The sequence below is a fragment of the Apaloderma vittatum genome, unplaced genomic scaffold (genome assembly GCF_000703405.1).
Source record: "Apaloderma vittatum isolate BGI_N311 unplaced genomic scaffold, ASM70340v1 scaffold6180, whole genome shotgun sequence".
NCBI classification, from domain to species: Eukaryota; Metazoa; Chordata; class Aves; order Trogoniformes; family Trogonidae; genus Apaloderma; species Apaloderma vittatum.
Window position 1 is genome coordinate 5,396 of NW_009693935.1, and position 20,364 is coordinate 25,759.

At 36.5% G+C, this 20,364-nt stretch overlaps 1 protein-coding gene across 1 annotated transcript in view; it reads right to left on the reverse strand.

The window, feature by feature from the left end:
* Positions 1-7,203: 7,203 nt before the first annotated feature.
* Positions 7,204-20,364, reverse strand: part of LOC104271004 (receptor-type tyrosine-protein phosphatase N2-like) — a gene marked incomplete at both ends in the record, with an annotated part of 93,606 nt that continues 80,445 nt past the window's right edge. The window contains 4 exons of the mRNA XM_009865543.1: positions 7,204-7,577; positions 9,358-9,398; positions 10,713-10,967; positions 17,639-18,113. Of these exons, the coding sequence (XP_009863845.1) occupies positions 7,204-7,577; positions 9,358-9,398; positions 10,713-10,967; positions 17,639-18,113 (1,145 nt within the window). The remainder of the gene's footprint in view (positions 7,578-9,357; positions 9,399-10,712; positions 10,968-17,638; positions 18,114-20,364) is intronic.

The window sequence follows — 20,364 nt, forward strand, 5'->3', positions numbered from 1 at the left end:
CATGGAAAAACAGAAATGGGAGCATCTGTGAACGTCTGTACACTAACAGCCATATCTGTTCAGTTGAGCAGAGAGATACAAATGTGAGCTGGTCCTTGTGGCACTACTGGGGACCCCAGGAGCATTCCTACATCTAGCCATTGCCCTAACTCACAGGACCAGAGTGATTCCTTGCCATTACTGTTGGCTGGGTGACAGATCAGCTGGTCACCAGCAACATCAATTAAAAATTTTGCTCCGGATGTTCCTCTAGATGCAAAAAAGTAGAGCTGATCCCAACAGAAAGCAGGGGAAAACATCTGGGGAAGTGAAGCCCTAAGCGGTGAAAGATGGCCCCTTGGGAGAACCCTTCTTCTCATGTAAAGTGATCTACATCAACAGCTGATAATCATATTCTGGGATAATATAGTTCAACAGATTTTGGAAGCACAGGGAAACAAAAGCAGAACAGGCCATCATCTCATCTCTGCACATACAACAGATAAGAAGAAATATAAAATATTTAAAGCTGAACTTTCATCTCGGAAAAAAACGCCAGTATTTATTGCTCACTACAGCAAAGCTACAGTAACTGCTGCTTTTCTGTTATTTTCTTGTGCATAAGGAGCATCAAGCATCATTTTCCTACAGGAATATGCAATATCAGAACAAATGCAGGGAAGCAGTAATGTGGGGGTTATGACGTCTGTCACTTTCTAAGTACCACAAAGAAACTGGAATATTAAAGAGGGAGAAATTATTTTATGTCTAGAAAACTCTAAGGAATATGAAAAATTACACACAAAGAGTTAGCTAAGGAAGATTCTAGATTATGTCTCTTCACCAGTTAACAGTGCTGAGACACAATGACAGAATTGTTTCTACTGGATAAATTCATAGTCAAGTATTTTCCTTCTATATTATTTAGGTAGGAGTCAAGCTTTGTTATCAGAAGAAAAACTTTGAGCTTTAAAATCAGTGATGGATATCTATGGAACTTAATTATACAAGTGCAGATACTGCTAGGGAAAGTGACAAAGTGAGGGAAAAAAATTGTACATTTAACTTCTTCTTTAACATAAGCAGTGCTGTCCTTTGCTGATTGTAACAGACTTTAGTAGCAAGAGCTTTTCCGTTTTATGTATGTTTATAATTCCTTTCAGTTTTAAAAGCTAGTTGTAAAAGTTAAGTGAAGAATATGCACAAATATTTTTCCCTTGATAAAGTGCTCTTGCAGGTAGAATAACAACTTCAAAGAGGACATTGAGACATGCAGAGAAGGTCAGAGCAGTGTTTCTGTTTGTATGTATATATTAAAGGACGAGAACATTTTGTTATTGTTTTCTGAAAAAGAGCTGAAGAGCCTCATGGAATACAAAAGCTGAGCTTCTAAGAAACATCAAGACCTTCCTGTAACACAGAACAATAAAACATACCAGCCTTATTTTATTGCTGTAGATATTTTGATTAATTATCTCCTAATTATTTTAAATTTAATTTTTAAATGCAATTAAAATGCACTAAATATTTTAACCTGGTAGGAGAAACAAATAATGAAGATGATAAAAATGCAATGCTTTAATGACTTGAGGAGGAAAACAGAACACTTAGGCAATAAACCAAGAGTTCTGTGCAACCCATCTTCAGGGTCTTAACCTGAACATAGTCCTGTGGAAAGTAATCATTATATACAAAGCAGTATCATTTATCATCTTTGTAAAGGTGGAGAAATAATATCAAGCATTTGGAATTAACCTAACCCTTCAGCACATTAAATGGGTCAGACTAATAATATTTCATAGCAATTTTATACTATGAACACAAGATCCATTTTCAGCTTTTTCATAGCATCTGAGCAGAACAGCAGCTATCTCAAATTAAATGCACAGAAATTAATGTATGATGCAATTAAGGTAATGTGTTGTGAACAACTTTACTATATGATTTTACATTGACAGTCTGGAATTGAGAGTTACATATGACAAAACACGAAATATCCAGGATCTCTTTAAAACAACAATGCCAGAAGTCAGCTCACATGCCAACGGAACAGCCACGAGCTCTCTGTCATCCTGTATTTATATGAAAATCTTCAAGCACATGCAACTCTCTTCAATCACAAAACAGGACAGGTTCTTCTGCACTGGTGTCCAAGCATGACTTCAGATGAGAAGGACTTATCTTTGAAGCTCAAGATTGCGATAAGCAGTGAAGAGAAATGAACTTTCTACTCTCAAATTAGGAATTCTCTTAGTGCATTTAAGCTTAACTACTCAATCTCGTATTTAAAAAATCACACACCAGCTTGACTATTTAAACTGCTGAGCACGCAGCAGCTTGCATTTAGTTCTACTGGAGGTGGTAAGAACTACATGTTCTGGAACGTCAGACTTTGGATTTCCTCATGAGAGACTCAGGAGGCTAAACATTGTTTAAATGTTTTGATTGTGGGATCTTGGCCCTCAGTTTAGAGCAAATCTTGCCAGGCAAATGAGAATGTTGACATTCTTTCCAACTCAAAAAGAAGTTTTCCATACATGAAGAACTAGAATCTCAGAAAATAGGAAGAGTTCTTACATCCAAAGGCAAAGGCTTCTCCAATTTGAGAGCTCACACTGATGTATCCCCATTATAATAGAGGTATTTTATAACTATGGCCAAAGTAGCATACAAATGAAAATAACATCCTGTAGATTTATAATCCTTTTTAATCCTTTGTTTTATAGGATTACTTTAGAATTTCAGAGTTAAAATTAGTAGAAACAGTTCAAAGCAGTTACACTGTGAAAGAGAAAAAACCTCTTTCACACAAATCCTACAGTGGTAGAATACCAATTTTTTGAAGGAAGAAAGAGTAAACAAAGTAAATCACTCAATTTGATTGGTTTCTCAGCATAATGAAGTGCTGAAGCTGCACAGTGGAGGATTTGCTGGACAATTTTCTACACTGAAACTGTCAATTCATTCCGAAGCTTAGCGCTGATGGATATTATGGATTGGTATGGATTGCACTTCTCCAACCCTCTGAAAGGTCACTCGACAAACACAGCAGGAGTGACCTATTGTTCTTGCCATTGACAATCAGACTCCGGTTTTGACAAGTCTTTAAACTATCACAAATCTTTTCTTCAAGTATTACACGGAAATGTTTATCTCTGCTTTGTGGCACAATTAAAAGCTGGCATCTTAGGAGTTCACTGAAGCAGTCTTAATATCTCCTTGGATCACACCTGCAAAGCCATGGAAGCCTGAGAATCTAATAGTGAATGGATCACCTCTGACATCTGTCAACTATACCACCGAGTATAATCTTTTCAGTTCCATTTTCAGATCAGAAGGTGAAAAGAACACAGGCTATTATCCCCAGTGTACAAATATGTTGGACTACTTCCCTTTCTCACCAAAAGGCAACTGTTTCAGCTGTAAAAATGAAGCTTCGCTGCTCCAAAAATTCATGGCAAATAAAAATGGATGGATTGAAATTATGACTTATTGGTTTATGAAGGAAGAAGAAAACCATGCAAAGATGTGGTATTGGAAGACAAATAAGTACCTCTCATGTTACATTTTGGCATTTCATTTTGCGTGCACAAGTTAATAGAGGATTAAAAAAACCCCACACCTAAATCATAATTTTAGGTTTATAGCTGCAACAGAGACACTTCACATATGAATTTGTCTAATGCCTGGGCTCTCCAAAAGATTTATTTCTTGCCTAGCTTTAGTTCCAGCTTCCTCTCTATTTAAAACAGAGAACTTTAAAAAAGCGTAAAGACAGAAAACACAAAATCATAGAATCACTGTTTGGAAAAGATCATCAAGATCATAGAGTCCAACCACAAAGCATCAAAGATTATTTGTGAATCAATTTCCTGAGATTACAATTTTCTCTCAAACAGGAGTGATTTCAGACTGACATAGATTAAAGATCGGACTAGGAATAGTTCCAGCCCCTTTACTTCACTGTATGAATATAACACACATAAATGTGCAGCATACACCTAAGCCATTTATTAATACTCTTCATTTACTGCAAACAGCCAGTAAGATTTTTAGTTCAAAAACTTAATCATATAGGAAGCTTACTAAAGACATGGCCCTTAAAAGAACATTAAAATTTCTCTTCTGTGTAGTGGTAATTTACACCCCTTACTCTATACTCTCTTCCCCAAGAAAAAATACAGTTACAGTAACATTCATGAAAACAAGTCCTTACAGAAACTCCCAGCTGCACTGACCCAGTTGGTCTGTAAGGCCACTTTATGTACTAAAGAGATAGTTGTGGGAAATACTAGTACGTAACAGACCCCTTAACTGCTGAAAGTATTTCACTGTGCCTGTAGTGTGGACAAGTCCATTTTCAGCATGTGGAATTTCCTGAACAAGTTGTGTTATTCTTAATAGAAGTCCAGAATATACAAATCTTGTTTTTCAAAAATAGGGGGTTTTCCTTTTACATTCCAGATAGATCTATTCAAAACAAACAAGATTAACAACAACAAAAAGTATATTTTTGAGTAAAAATGCTGAGGAAAGACAAATCACTGACAATGTTTAAGTCACTAGCTAACAACTCTGAACCAAAACTTGTTTGCTGCAGACTAAATGCATCATAATCCTAGTATAAATAGAGTATTTCCTCAATTCATCTCAATTAGCTAATTCTTTTAAATGATTAATTCATTCTAGATTAGAAACTGAAAAAAAAGCATGAAAGCTTATTCTCTTTTTCTCTATCTTGACTTTGGAGAAGATAATATCTACTTGTACTCAAAGTGCTAAGAATGTAGTGAGGACTTATCAGTTAAGTTTTCTGAATATAGACACTATATGCTTTGTGTAATGAGCTGGTTACTATTAAAAAGTAAAATTGTTTTGATGAACTTAAATTTTTAAATTCAAGTCATTCAAAGTAGTTTCATTTAGCTTACTGTAAATTTTTTCTCCTTGTTTCTGATCATTTTCATCAACAGCACAATGTTTATCTAAAATCATCCTGCTCAAAGTTATTAAAATTGTAATAATCTAGTATATAAGAACAGTACTTTCTCTCTTTCTGGTATTGAAAATGGTAAAGAAGCTGAACAAATTATTTTAAATTATTTTTGTGTATATTGACCAATTGTGTACATTGACCGATTGTGTATATAGGACCAAGAACCTTTGGACAAATGACTGTCTTCACCAAGTTTCATTGAATAATGATAGATATTTGCAGAAAACTCATTCAGTAGGGGACTAGCTAAGAAGAAAACCAGATGACACAGTGAAGAATCTACATGCTATGAAGACTGAAAAGTCAGAACATTTTTCATTACATAGAGCTGTGAAAGCTCTAAGCTTTTAGAGAAGAGATGGTGCCATTAAGATACTGTTGGATATAAAGGTGCTTTCCAGACTGATGTGAGATAAAAGACCTGGAGGAAGTTGTTCTGAGCTGGGTTAAAAATAGCTTCTACTGCTTCCTGTAGCATTCATAGGCAGGAACCAAGAGGTTAAATCAGGACATTCTACCAATATCTGGTAGACTGATTTCAAAAACACAGGAGACTCCGGAGTGTTCTCTTGGCCAAAACTAAATCAAAATGTAACCTACCTGAAGGACTAACATACCACCTAGACAAAAAATTGTAAGAATACTCTAATAACTGGCTTTTTCCTGTAGTAGTCTCACCTTGAGAATGGTAAGACTGCTACAGGAACAAGCCAATGAAAATGAATGTTACAAGAAAACAACTGAAAAGTTCAATTGTAAAAGCACTTTAAAACTGATTAATTAAATCCAAAGCAGTTGATCACTGAATAATGATTAACTGTGGTTACTGACACACAGAGAAGTTAACAGAAGTCTGAGGACCTAAAATTGTTTGGGACCTTCCTTAAAGTAAGCACTCTAAAACTCTCTAAATGTCTTTTCCAAACTCCAGAGCTGGTTTTCTTTAGAAAGTGAATAAAATTTAGCATTAAAATGGTAAAAATAAAACTCAGGATGGAATGTGATAGTAATGCAGGGATCTGTAAACATAACTCTCATTCCCACTATGCCCTCACACGGTGAGTCCTTTATTTCAGTAACTCCCGTTCCAGTCACTAAGTAATTATTATTTTTTTCTGCAGGGTAACCTCTGAGTCCTTATGAAATAAATTCCTTCCATTATCTCTGAGGAGTGGGTGTTTTCCCTACTTTTTGAGAAGTCTCTCTCTGTCTATGCTCTTTGCAGGCTGACAAGCCTCAGCTTTGACTCTCTTCTGCCTGTCCTTCCATGCACCATATCAAATCTCTTCCCCCCAAACGGCATCCTTTCTTCGTGATCCCATCTTTCTCAAATGTAGCCCCTGGGAGAAGGCAAAGAAGCAGCTGTTTCTGATATGCAGTCACATACATTTCAAAGTAATATATCATGGTAAAAACAAGAATCCTCCACAATCCTATTGCCTTCGATCCCATAATAAGTTTGAGACAGTCAAAAGAATCAATCGATGCTACAGAAGTTTCTGACTCAGTCTTTCTATAATGCTGGACAGAGATTTGCAAGCCCAGCCTAGAAATTCCTAGTTTCTCACAGAAGATGAGTCAGGATCACTAACATCATTCTCAGCGGGGGGGAATGTAAAAGGATGCAAAAGTGCCCACATCATCCTAAATTCCCAAATGTTCCAGTAATTGCATATCACTAGGGGAAAAAAGTTGTCTTTTCAAAGTATAGCTTTAAATGTCAAATTCATTAGTGACATGACCTGAAATCATTAGGTCTTTCTTTCTAAACTAGCTGCATATGTGATGTTTGGATTCCTATATGTGTTATTTTCAGATCAAAATCAAACCACAGAGAAAATATTGTGCTTTATTATTGTGTGTCATTTTTTGAAAGAATGACTCAGGCACTGATATTTAGTCTACTTTCAAGTCAAATATTTAAAGCCCACATCCTAACCATAAACACAGTTACTGACATATTGGAAGGTCACTGGAACATGAGAAGACAGAGAGAGGTCTCAGCAAAAGACCTACAAACTAAATATCTTCTGCATTGGAGGAAAGGCAACTCTAAGAAAGTGGAACTGCTTTCTTGTATTTTCATCAAAGTACAGAACGGGTTCCAGACATTTTCAGATGTATTAAAAATCTGGCCTGTGGCATTTTCCTCTTATACATTCATTAGGTGCAATGACTTTATTCCTTCTCCAGTTAAAAATGCCTTTCAAATTGGCTGCAATACTTACTCTTTCACTGTCACAATATAGCCGTATTCTTTCTTCTCGGAAGACTTCACCTCAAGCTGTAAGCCTTGTCCTGTATTTTTCTGAGGCTCTTCGTAGGAGTTTCCATGTTGCATTACAGTGTTCTTAATCCAGTAGCTGGTCTCACTTGGGTCTTTGGAGTCAGATTCATCGTCCTTTGCAGCTGTGAGTTCCCTTGAGAAAGTCTCACTTTTTACATTTTCCACACCAGCATTTACTTCTTCTGAGGAAGAAGAGTCAGTATCTTCAGATTTCTTGGTTTCTGTTTTAGTAGATTCTTCAGGTATAAGGTCTTTAGGCATATTTTCAGGTAATGCGTTCTCATTCAAGAACTTAACTAGTTTTGCAGTGTTCTCCTGTATTAAAAGAATATTATTATTTTAAAAATTAAACACAGGAGTGTCATATGGAACCAAACCTGGATATAATCTTTCAAACTCTTATTTTTAATACTGCTAGATTATGTAAGAACATAATGTTAATTCAGAAATAATTAAAGAGCATTAAGTTATGCCACCGTGTTTTTCAATAGTGTTAATAACGCCAATTACATTCTACAGTTAACAGTTACTTTCTTCTGTCTTGAACAGCTAGAAGAAAATGCTGATAGTATTTTCATAGTGTTCATTTTCAAGCGTCTGTGTGTTCAAGTATTGATAAAAATAAAAATGGACAATTAAATGAGATAATGAAAAGGAGTAATAGTAGAAACATGCAACAATATGCCCAAGTGTTGGGACTGGAAACATGCATACCTCTTGCAACCCATAAGCCGTGACACAGGAAAGGGAACAGATCACAGGATCATAGAATTACAGAACAGTTTGGGTGGGAAGGGGCCTTAAAGATCAACTAGTTCCAACTCCCCTGCCATAGGCAGGGGCACCTTCGACTAGATCAGATATTACATCAAATCATATTTCACTTATCTCTAGAAATTATGACAAACAGTTTGTAAGTGATCCAGTAAGCAAAACTTACGATCACAGAAAACAACCCCTTGTCTAATAAATCAAAAAGAATAAGCAAATGAGCTAAAGCCAAAACACACACCTGGAACAATTGATTAGCTACTTACATTATACAAGTTTACTGCAGCCAAGCATTTCAGAGGAAGTAATAACTAATGAGCACTTTGTGTTCTGTGTCACAATATATCCCTTTCTATCACATCCTCTATTCAAACTGTCAATAAGAAATCTATACATGGGATCTGCTGTAAGTCTATTGTGAAAGCAGTGCTTCTTTCCCTGAAGAATCTCACGTGGGTGGTTAAAGCTCCTGCCACCTTGTTCACATGTGTGTTTTCCTTGCTTTGTAGAAGGGCAGCTACTAAAGAGACTTTACTGTGAACACAAGAGGATTTGCTTATTTATGAGTTTTGCACTGCTAGTTTTTTGAAGGAGAAGTTTCACAGCAGTTTTTAAAATATTTCTTCCATGCAGTCCAGAAAATAAATGATGAATATACCTCAAAAACGGCTGTATATTGGACATAAATCTATAGGATGTTATCCACGAGGAATATTGTAAAAGTAATATGGATTACAATCCCAAATTTGGTGCTACCACCTTGGGTATGAGATGCAACGCCTAGAGCTTTTCAAATACCTCTGATACTCAACGATTTGGAAGAATGACAGATCCCATGAAGGGAGAGGAAAATTGGAACCCTCCCACAAAGCCCTCATAGGGAATGTGTTTATTCGTCTGCTTCTGAAACTAAATCTAGACAGATTATCTGTTTACTTTGCCCAGAACTAAGAGCCAAAGGACAGGTGAGAGAAGGGTGTTTTCAAGAACACATCAATACCCAAAATCTACAAACCTGAGGAACAGCCTGAATTTGTATGAACTTTGGGATCTGTAATGAATTCTGTCTATTTATGAAGGAAGGAAAGTCAAAATATGGCTTGATTTTGGTTTTTTGATCCTCAAAACTCATTTTGGTTAAGGTTTAAATAAATCTTCATTTAATATTTCAATGCATCAATAATAATATGCCTATGCTGTAATATTGGATTATATGCACACAAGACATAAAACAAGTCTTATCTTTCAGAACTGTGGTTTTGCCCTTCACTGTGTATAAACCCAATATTCTGAGATGGAATACTTTTCTTAAAACATTGATTACCTCTTTATCAGTCCTCACACTGGCTTCAGGCGCTTCATTGTCTGTAGGATATGAAAAGAACAAATGCATAGTTATGAAGGGAAAACATCATATATGAAGCAAACAACACTTACAGGCTGCTCTGTAGTGGTGTTCTTTTCAAGCAATTTAAACATTAAGACATCAAAGCTGAAAGGGCATAGTAAAGAGCAGTGTATAAATCAGTATTGTTATTCTAACCCCACTTTGATAGTAAATTAATGCAAGATCAATAGAAAGAGTACTTCAAGAGCCAATGTAATAGTGTTATTTTGCTAATTAAGTGTCAAATCTTCATATCAGTTTATCAATATCTAAGAAAAACAAACAAAATGGCTTTAGCTAGCTGAATGGACATTACATTAAAGAAAAAGGAAATATATACAACATATACATATTTTGGTGGTAGAAGATTACTTATTTCAATAGATGTTACAGTTTAACTATAGTGATAATGTGTAGTCATATCATTAACCTCAGTCAAATAATGCTGGCTTTTTGGTTCATGAACTGAATCTTATTCATCTCTCCCAGTATGATTCAGGGCAAAGCCTCAAGTCTGCTACTTTTAATCTACAAAAAGAATTAGGCAATTAAAATAACCAGAATACCCCTAACTAGTAAGGATTTCAGTATATTACCATGCAAAAAGACAGTAAGTTAAAATCTCTGTTTATGACTTAGTGCATAAGGTTTTAGTGTCCTAGACATTCCCAAAATAAAGAATGGGTGAGTGGTAACTTGTATCCCACTGTGGCATCAAGTCATTAATGGCAATTACCTTCTGAATCTGCATCGCCAGAAAAACGTGTGTCCAGAGAGAAGCAATAACAGTAATAACTTTTACTTCCCTAAGCAGGAAAGGGAACAAGTAGTTTTTGACCTGTACCTGTCTAAGACTGTCTTCTGCAGGTAATTGTGGCACATTAAAGAATGATTATCTGAAAATCATTCTTTTTTTACCCACATATTTTGATATAAATTCTATAGTATAATTATTTTTTATTATAATTTTGCTTAAATATCTCCTTTTCAAGAAAAAGCTAGATCACACAGCATAAAGCAATTTGCATTTCAATATAATTTGGTGTATAGATTTATCTTGTTTGTGAAGCCTGAAGACCATCGGTTTACAAACAGATACACTTTTGGTAAATAAAGTACCTGCTGTAAAAAGGAAACAACAAAGGTAAAATTCTGCAGCCTTTGTGGAAAAATAAACAAACTTTTCCTTCTGCTTCTTTAAAACTGTTTTTTAACTGTCTAGCACTAATGTGGAACAATAAAGGAAAATTAAGGCAGCTATTTCTTGCATACTTAACTCTTAGAATTAATACCTGATATATTAGCACTATTTTCCATTACTCCAGTCTGAACCTCTGCCCTTCCTTGAGAATTTCCTTTCTTAATTTGTGCCTCTGTCTTGTCATCTTTAGTTCCTCCAGCATCCTCTTCTGTTTCTTTCTGAATGCCAACGGTTTGAATTGCATTGGCGATAGTATCAGCGATCTCATCCAGTTCTGTCGAGCTGAGATTCTCTACATTCACTTGGTGTTTCTCTAGGTCCTTCAGTACATCTTTAATAATTGTCTCTGGATCACAAAACAACATAAGCACAAGATTTAGCCGCACACGTGAAGAATATGTGCTTGTATCTGTAAATATCTTTCACTTTTCCTTCTCCTTCATGGATAACATCTGTTTTCCAAGAGTGTATACAGGCTGCCATCTTTACAGAAAACATGATGTTGTAAATAGATGTTAGAGTTCGTGACAAAGTGAACCTATGTCAGGCACCAGGGGAATGTATGCCACTACAACCCAGAACGTTGTCCTAGAGAGAGGGGTATAAAATTGTCATTTCTTCTTTACAAGAAGAGCATTGTTTCCTACTCTAAACTGACTCAAAATACTGAAGCCAAGTGTTAAGGTAGCTTAACTTTATTTTAGCTGCACTAAGATAGTGCAACAACACTACTGTTTTTTAGAGATCAGGTTTCTCTGATGCACTGTTTTTTTCAAGGGAAATAGCTAACAGAATTCTGGGGGAAAAAAAAACCAAGCAAGACAGATATTTTGTCTTTCAATCAAAAAGTTGAATTATTATATAGATATTATTGTATAGATATATGTCCATTACATACACAGATATATAATGGACAAATCTTCTAAACAGCATTGATCTCTCTTGGAAAATATACATTTTGTCAAAAGTGAACTTTACTGTTACCTACGTTATTTCGGGGGGGGGGGCAGAAAAAAGTTTCAAAAATGAGGAAATTCAAAGACAATGGATATTAAAGGTGAGTTAAAAGACAACAGCTGTTAAAGCATAACAGCTCTTCAGGGAAGGTACTTTTCTGACTGTATATATTGCACATACACTTCAGCACCACTCTACACAACTCTGCAAAACTCAGCCTAATGTTCCTTCAAGTATGAATGCAGGGCTTACTCTGGCATACCAAAACCACTTTGAGTCAAGTCCCTGTTCTCCTTATTCACGCTGATCAGGAATTTAGCACGCATTCTTGCACGAAAGCAAGAAATCTCCTACACGTGCGTACTGTGTATTGTGTAAAAAAAAAAAGGAATATAAGGACTGCTTTTAAACCTGTTGAATTTATGAATTTATATATAAGCAGTTTGAAGGCAATATCTAACTTTTTCTTTATAGTAATGTTCTCTCTGTTAAGCCCTGTGGTTGGCCATGTTCATCATCATCATCATCTGCAAACAAGACTTTGGGACTATGCTGTCAGGTTTCAGGCTTACATAAAAATGAATTAAAAAAGTAGGTGTGCAGAGAGGAAAACACTACAAGAAAAAGGACTAAAGAGGAGGTTTTGTTTTTCACAAAGCAGGAAGAAGTAGTTATAGACTAGGAAAGAGGAAAAAGTAGTTAAAGATCCTCTGCTTCTCAGTGCCATCTAAAGGTAGAGATTAGTTTTTCTGACCTGACTGACCCATACTTCACCAACTAAACTAATCTTATTTTCCCTAAACTAATCAGTCCATATAAACCAAGATAACTTAAGCAGCTTAAATAGTAAGTTTATTGGGACTCAAAGAGGGTTTTGACACAGAAGGTGGTTCCTTCGTGTACTTTTCCAGGCTAAAAGGATATGTCTTTCCAATAATCCATTAGAATTACATTACAAAACTATACTAATTTCATTATAAAATTCAGCTGAGGTTGTATGCTATGAACTTTTGAAATTTACTTTGAAAAGTGTAGTTTTAAACACATTTAAGAGCGACTATCAATAAAAAAGAGGACAACAAAGATTATAGTACCATACAGAAAGAGTAGAGTGCTTTGTACAGCAAAGAAAGTGTTCAGTAACAAAGAGTCAAAGACTTAATCTCACGATATATGTCAAACTCTCTAGGCCAAGATATTTGGAGGCAGCAAAATTGGGACTCAAGTTTGATGGAAGCTGAAGAACACCTCATTTCATTGTATTGCATCCATCCTCTGACATGAATCTAATAATACAGTAAAAACATAATGGCCAAGTGCTTTTCTTCAGCAAGGCAATCTACAAAAGCAAATGAAATCAAACTGTAATAAAAGTTTTCACTAGACTTGATCAAACTGAGCTCAAGAAACTTTTGCAAGAAGCACGACAGCTACCTGGAAGATGGCCATTTGGAGGTGGTACATGTAGCAGCAATGCAGGAAATTAAAATGTAGGAAATACCAGCACTTCCAGATTTCTGCAGAGGTCTTGTGTCTGGTTAGGAACTATCAGACAATAACCTGACAGAAAAACCTAAATTATTGAGGCAGAGCTAATAAAGTCCGCAAAGAAAAGATAGACTATACATTAGTTCCAAAAAAAAAACTTTAAAGTTTTCAACTAAAACACCAATATTCGAAGACATATTATAAGACATAATTATATTTCAGTACATATATAATTAACAGAGCTATATTAATGTAGCATTAGGAGATCTTTGTTTACTTTGGTTGTTTCACAGCTAGCTGTCAAGATCAACTACTGAGGTACTCAACAACACACAACAAATACCGCTTCATCATTTCCACTTTTTTCCAAACTAACTTTTCTCCGTACTTGTTATTTTAGCCAAGTCTTATCTCTCCAGATTACTTCCACAGGTGCATAGTCAATAACAAAGCAGTGTCAAATTCAAACAAAATGGAAATGGGTGAACAGGGTGGGGAATCACACGAGAAAGTAGGGCCACAGGCCCTACTCCAGATAATACTCACAGACTCACTGTAGGTCCTTCTGCTTCATTAAATAAATCTGTTACAGAGGAAGCTCCTGCTCCTCTGATGCTGCTCTTCCTACCCTGGGCAATGCCACCTGGGCATAGCTCATCAAATGAACTCCTAAATACTTCTGCCAAACTACTAAAACTGAGGCATTATATGCTACCTTTACTGAACTACAAGCTTGGCTCAAAATGTCAAGGACCAAAGGCAATAACCAAAGCTAGTAAGTATAAGGAACATCATGTTTTCCATATGCTAGGAGGAACAGTCACCAAAACATCCATAACAGACTGATGACATGGAAGTCTACCTAAAGAGTGTTGCTAACTTCGTGAGCTTACTGATAATGACGCTAATGCACATTCATGTTACATGTTGATGCTTCCACTTCTTGCCGTGGCACTTGCTGTTTGTATGTCATTTGCGTATTATTGAATAAGGATGATGCACAAATAAATATCAGTGCATCTATTTACAAATGCCTTTGTGTAATTTAAGGAAATTATGATGAATTTATTAAAAATCATAAAATATTGTTGGAGAAAGATCAAAAAGCAGATAGGTACTGCAGTGGCACATCACTTAAGCAGCGTGTGTACTTGAACACACACGTACCTGTGCACAGCCCTTATAATGTCCTGATGATCCCTTCTAAATAGAATCAGCAATGCTCAGCCATGTTTCACAGGGGTTGTACTGAAAACAGATCTCTCACTCAGCTCCAGCTTCCAAACTGAAGAAAGCAAGTTGTCTTTCACTGTTGCCTTGGAACCGTGATGCCACAGTCAAGGCACCTGTATCTTAGGTGACGTAATTTTTAATATCGGCTTTATCAATGCAATTCCCCTAGTAGGTAACAACAGCAGCTTACCAAGGAAAAGTAACTTTTTATTGTACAGCATATAAATCATGTTCCGTACTCCACTGACAGAACTGCCAAAGCCAACTTGCCTGCTGACCAAATGGTGTGGCAGCAGCAACTTTGCTGGCAGTCCCACAGGGTGATCTATCTTCTTCTACCCCACGTGTCTTCTTCTACTGACCACATATTAGCTAACCTCGGCAGCTGGGCAAAATACAGACTGGTGACCATAGCTTCATAAGACAGAGTATGTACAAAAATATCTCAGCTCTATAAACATGGAAGTTTGACATTTTTTTTTGAAAAAAAGACATCTGTATTACTAATTTTGTGACCTTTCTAAAGCAATGGGGAGATGTATTCTACATTATTTAATATACCAGAAATGAGTGCCCTAGAAAAAATCACTTAAAACTGAGGCAAATTCTAAATATGACTTGTGCAGAAGACAGATTAATGATTCCATTATTGCACAGTGTCCTGGTTTCAGCTGGGATAGTCTATTTTCTTCCTAGTAGCTGGTACAGTTGCTGCACTTTGGATTTAGGATGAGAATAACAGTAGTAGCACACTAAGGGTTTAGTTGCTGCTGAGCAGTGTTTATACTAAGTCAAGGACTCCTGACACCACCCCACCAGTGAGGAGGCTGGGGGAGCACAAGAAGCTGGGAGGGGACACAGCCAGGACAGCTGACCCCAACTGACTAAAGCAATATCACACACCACCTAAGATCATACTTAGCAGGTAAACTAGGTGAAAGTTGGCCAGGGCTGCTGCTCTGGAATCGGTCAGCAGGTGGTGAGCAACTGCATTGTGCATCACTTGTATATTCCAATTCTTTGAACATTATTTTTTTCCCCTTCCTCTTCCTTCCTGTTAAACTCTCTTTACCTCAACCCATGAATTTTACTTTTTTTATTTCCCAATTCTCAACCCCTCTCACTGGTGAAGGGGAGGGTGAGTGAGTGGCTGGGTTGTGTTTAACTGCCTGCTGAGTTAAACCGTGACACACAGTGACTAGAAAGGCAGTACCCCCACACATCACACTGCTCCTGGAGGTAACAGTTTCTAAACCTGATAGAAAAATAGCTCCACATATCCTTCTCTTGTATTTCTTCCTCAGGGTGCCTTGTTACCTAGTTTACTTGCCACTGTTTTGCAGCAGTTCTCAGTGCTAATCTGCTCAGTAGCTTCTGGATTGTTCTCCCAGTCAAGTTCCTTTGTCTAATCCTGTATCAGCTGCAGCAGAGAACTGAGCTGGTGTGACCGTGCCCTGTACTTTCCAGGTTTTGAACAATTCTGTGATTTAGATTGCGAGAGAGAAACAACTTGACCTGCAAGCATACAAAATTCCTTAAGATCCAGAGAGACTGCAGAAAGGTTGAAAGTGTGAAGACGGTGCAGTCAGCCTGGCAAATACAAATCCAAATCTTCACCATTCCAATGAAGAGCATTTTAAAAAATTAGTACAGTGAGGTCTATCCTCACCACTTTCTTATGAGACTATTGAGTGGCTCAAGAATACAAAGGAAACCACATTATTTCTTATTCAATTCATAATTTTGTGCCTCTACAATATTTAGAAGCTAATGCAATGGAAGAAGTTCCTACAGGGCACATTATGTATGTGAAGTCAAAGTAGTACAACCCAATGAATTGTGAAACATGTTATTCCCTCTAAGTGTTAAGCATTTTTCTCCCAGTTGGCTCCTACCAGGAAAGGTGAAGTGGAACAGCTGGAGCATAATGAAACCAGCATGTGCCTAGTTTGTTTTGAGTCTAGCAACAAAATTGTCTAACCTGTGCAAGAGACTTACAGTGCCACCTGGATTTGATTTTACATCATAGTTTGTTCCTTGAAACCTATTATCTCTGGGCACCATACCAAGAATGCTTTCACTTCTGAGCATCCTTTAGATTGCAAGCATTATCTTTCCTCTGCTGCAACTTTGACATTTCTCTGTTCCTCTTTTTTAAAAAAAAAGCAAAACCACAACAAAACAAACCACAAAATAAATCAAAAAATGTTAAGCTTTCTGGATGGTAACAACTAAAGAAGGTATTCCAAGGAACATGCTTACATGCTACCAATATCCTACCAATATCCATTGGAATAGTGGTGACTACAGTGCAAGAGATGTAACTGCTTGGATCAATTCTTTCATTTTTCAGGCCTTCTCTACCACTGGAATAACACCAATAGTCAGTTAAGAAATAACAAATTGAATCATAGAATCATAGAATGGCCTAGGCTGGAAGGGACCTTAGAGATCATTTAATCCAACCTCCCTGTCATGGGCAGGGATGCCTCTCAACTAGATCAGGGAACTCAGGGGGACGGATGAATAAGAGCTATTTTCCAAACTCTGCCTGATCCCTAGCCATGACACAAAGATCCATCTTGTCTTGCAAACCAGAGTTTAAAGTGTATCATTGCATCCCATGCGATGCTAAACTTCATCTTCATTTAAGCATTTGTCAAACTATCACATACAAAAGAAATCAGGATCTTGTCATTGTTAAACAGCATTAGCAAAACCAGATTAAAATCCAGCAAATGGGTGGTTCATTACAGAACATCCAGCCACAACTATATGTAACCCTACATTCTTGGATTATTCTGTGTCCACCTATCCACATAATTTGCAGACTCATTCTTTCTTTGTGTTCTTTGCCAATATTTCAGTGTTAATCTGTCAGTGTTAATTTCTGTGTCTAACTCTGAATTTTACCCGTGATCCTTGCATTTCTAATTAAATTCAGAGAAATGGAACAGAACCAGGCTTTTCTATATTACCTATATATAGTGTAGGATGCACATATAAAAACAGATTTGAGAGCGAAGATATACCCATAATTACACGTTGTTTGTAAAATACTTTGAAAACATAACACGTTACATAAATGCTACGTCTTTCTGAGTGCCATATATTTCTGCATGCATATGGAAGGTGGGTTGAAGAATGTGGGTAGATGTTTGCAGGGAAAGAATTAGAACGCTGAATATTATTACTGTGAGTATTACGGTAGATATATAAATATGCCAATAGTAGGAGATATACCAGAACGTCTAAACTTCTTTTTCTTTTTTTTCAAGAATGTTCAGTGAACATGAGGGAAACTTCAGGTAAGTTAAAATAAGTAAGGATCAGCCTTACCATCCACTACAGTTAGAGGGTCCTTTGGATCATCCTGGGAAGCAGATTTATGATTCTGCATCCCAGGGGTTGGACCCAGCACTCCAGATACAGGTCTTGGCTGGAACGGCTTCTTCATTTTAAAGCCTCCCACTTTTTCTTCAGTGAAAGTTCCACCAAAAGGATCGACTTGCGAAGAGTAGAATCTACCAGCAGAAACGTGAGACTCCTTAGGCCTGCTGTGAGAGCTTTTATCATTGCTTTGTGCTGACAGGTTCTGAGTGATGTACGTGTGCAGCGCGGCCATCAGAGTCTTTTGGTCAAGCCCCATTTCTGACTCTGGCAAGAACTTGTCTGGCTGAGGCTGGCTGAGGGTTCTACCACGGAGATTTTGAGCGGGGTGTTGACGGGATGCTGAGGCGTGGTCCAAAGGAGATGCTCTTTCTTTGGGTTTTTGCACCATGTAGTACCTGACAGGATCATTATAGTTGTAGCTCTAGAGAGTAGGAGGTGGAAAAAAAGGGTTATTATTGCTTTGTAATGGTAATTGTTATTCAGGAATGAGAAGCATAACCCTTAGTGTTTTAAAAACCAGGAAAGCAATAATCAGAATCTGTAATGCATATGTAGATTGCAAACTGGTAAGTTTGCTTTAAAGAGGAACTATCACTTCAGTACAAATTTTGTAAAACAGTTTATTAAATTATTAAAAAGCAAGAGAAAGAGATTAAAGAAAGAATGATACAACTCAAATTTGATATTAATTATGTATGCAGTATTTGTATTCAGTCAGACAAAGAATATTTAGTAAAGCCACTTTTTCCTCTTTTTTTTACTAGACTTGTGAGAATAAGTGAGTTTTTTTCAGGCTACCCACCAAAACTTAACAAGTAAATAAAAAAATGCAATTTTTAGAAGAACACCAAGAAAGTAAAATAATTCTTTTCTATATATCAAACATCTTGCTCTATTTTAAATGAAATCTTTTTCTTTTACCACTAAATTAAACCTCTAATTAATATATTCTATGATAGAATAAAGAGATGTAAAAAACTAGCCTTTAAATTGGCTTTTAATTGGTTTATTATTTTCAGGTAAAACTCAGCAAATTAAACCAAAAAAAGTTAAAAGTGTTTCAGACAAGCAAAAAAACCAGATTTTCATTGAAAAAGTGCTGGGAAAAAAGGCAGAAAGGTGAGCCAGAACTAGAGTTTTCTATTTTCAGTTTCATATTTTCAAGGATGCACCAGATGGTAATCTAGCATTGCAAGACTTACATTGTTTTCATTGACTATTCTTTTTTTGTCTTTTTGATGATGTAATTTAGTTTTAAGGACAAATTCTAAATTCCCCATAAGTTTTTTAAGTCTCCCTCCAGCACATGAAATAACAAACTCATTAATTAGTATTACATTTACTATAATTTATTTCTAGAGATGTTTTATTTATGATCACAACGTGTAGGCAGAAATTTGTTTTTAATTAACTGGTTCAACTCTTATAACTAATTTCAAAAATCATTTTCCTTCATTCCTTGATCAATATCAGCTTGAACTGAGAGGTTTACTTATAACCAGTATTATTCCAATACATTCTTTGTTTGTAATTCCTTCAGGATGTTTTGCTGAAGTTGCATCTCATACTGCATGTGTGTTTAAGAATGGGTCCTGCTTCTCAGCTGTGGTTTCTTGGTTTAACTGTCATACAAACCACATTACAACGTGAGAAACATAGGGCAGAGATTATTTCAGCTCTCACTGCTATAAATTATAGCGGATCACTAGTGTCCCTGTGCATTGATAGCAAAATGGTTTAGGACAGATAAAGTGCAAACACTATATACCCAGAGGAGTGCAATTAGTAGAATTCTGACAGAAAAATCATTATTTATATACTTCCTAATGGACTTTGTAAAGGCAAAATAAGTAAGGCTGATAAACTTTTCTAAAGATAAATAAAAACACTTAGATTTTATCTACTTCTTTACTTATGGACAATGATTTTGCTCTCCATCTGAAAAATTTTATTTCTTCTGATAATAATCAGTTGATTTTATAATATATATTCACAACCCTTGCTTTCCAAGAGGGTTATCCTCCCCTGAGAAACGACTGAAGAGCTTCATTCCATGATTCCATATCATGATTTGTAGATTTATAGGTTAGGAAACTTTATTACAGAAAAAAAAGGGCACTTTGGCTTCTTTGGCTTGTGATCTACCAACACAAGGCTTTTGACTTATGCAGGTGGTCTTTAACATAGAAACGTATTCTGTTAATGCCAAGAAATTGGACTAGAGTAAGGCAGTGTCAAAAAACATAGAGCTAGAGATCAAGCAGCTTTGTGTATGAAATATTTTCATGTCCCCTGGGAACTGTATCAAACAAGAGCAATGTAGCTCCGGTTCAGTGCACCAGCTGCAGGGTATGCACAGCTCCGATCAACACCAAGAGGGGAGCCAGTTGTCAAATACAAGTTGAATGCTGCTTACATACTTAATAGCAAATTCTAGATGTGAAAAACTACTAGTCCTACGTGTTTCTCTCTCAATTTCAGTGGGTATTTGCATGGGGCAATTAACACTCTAATGATACTCACTCCCTAGAAGGAACTGCGGAGGACAACACAAAGCAGTCCCAGGCACAATGAGTATTTTACAGAGAATTCACATCAACTGCCATCTGCCTTTCCCACCCCAGTCCTTCCTTCCTTGCCACCTTTTGCAGGACCTTCTAGGGACAATGGGA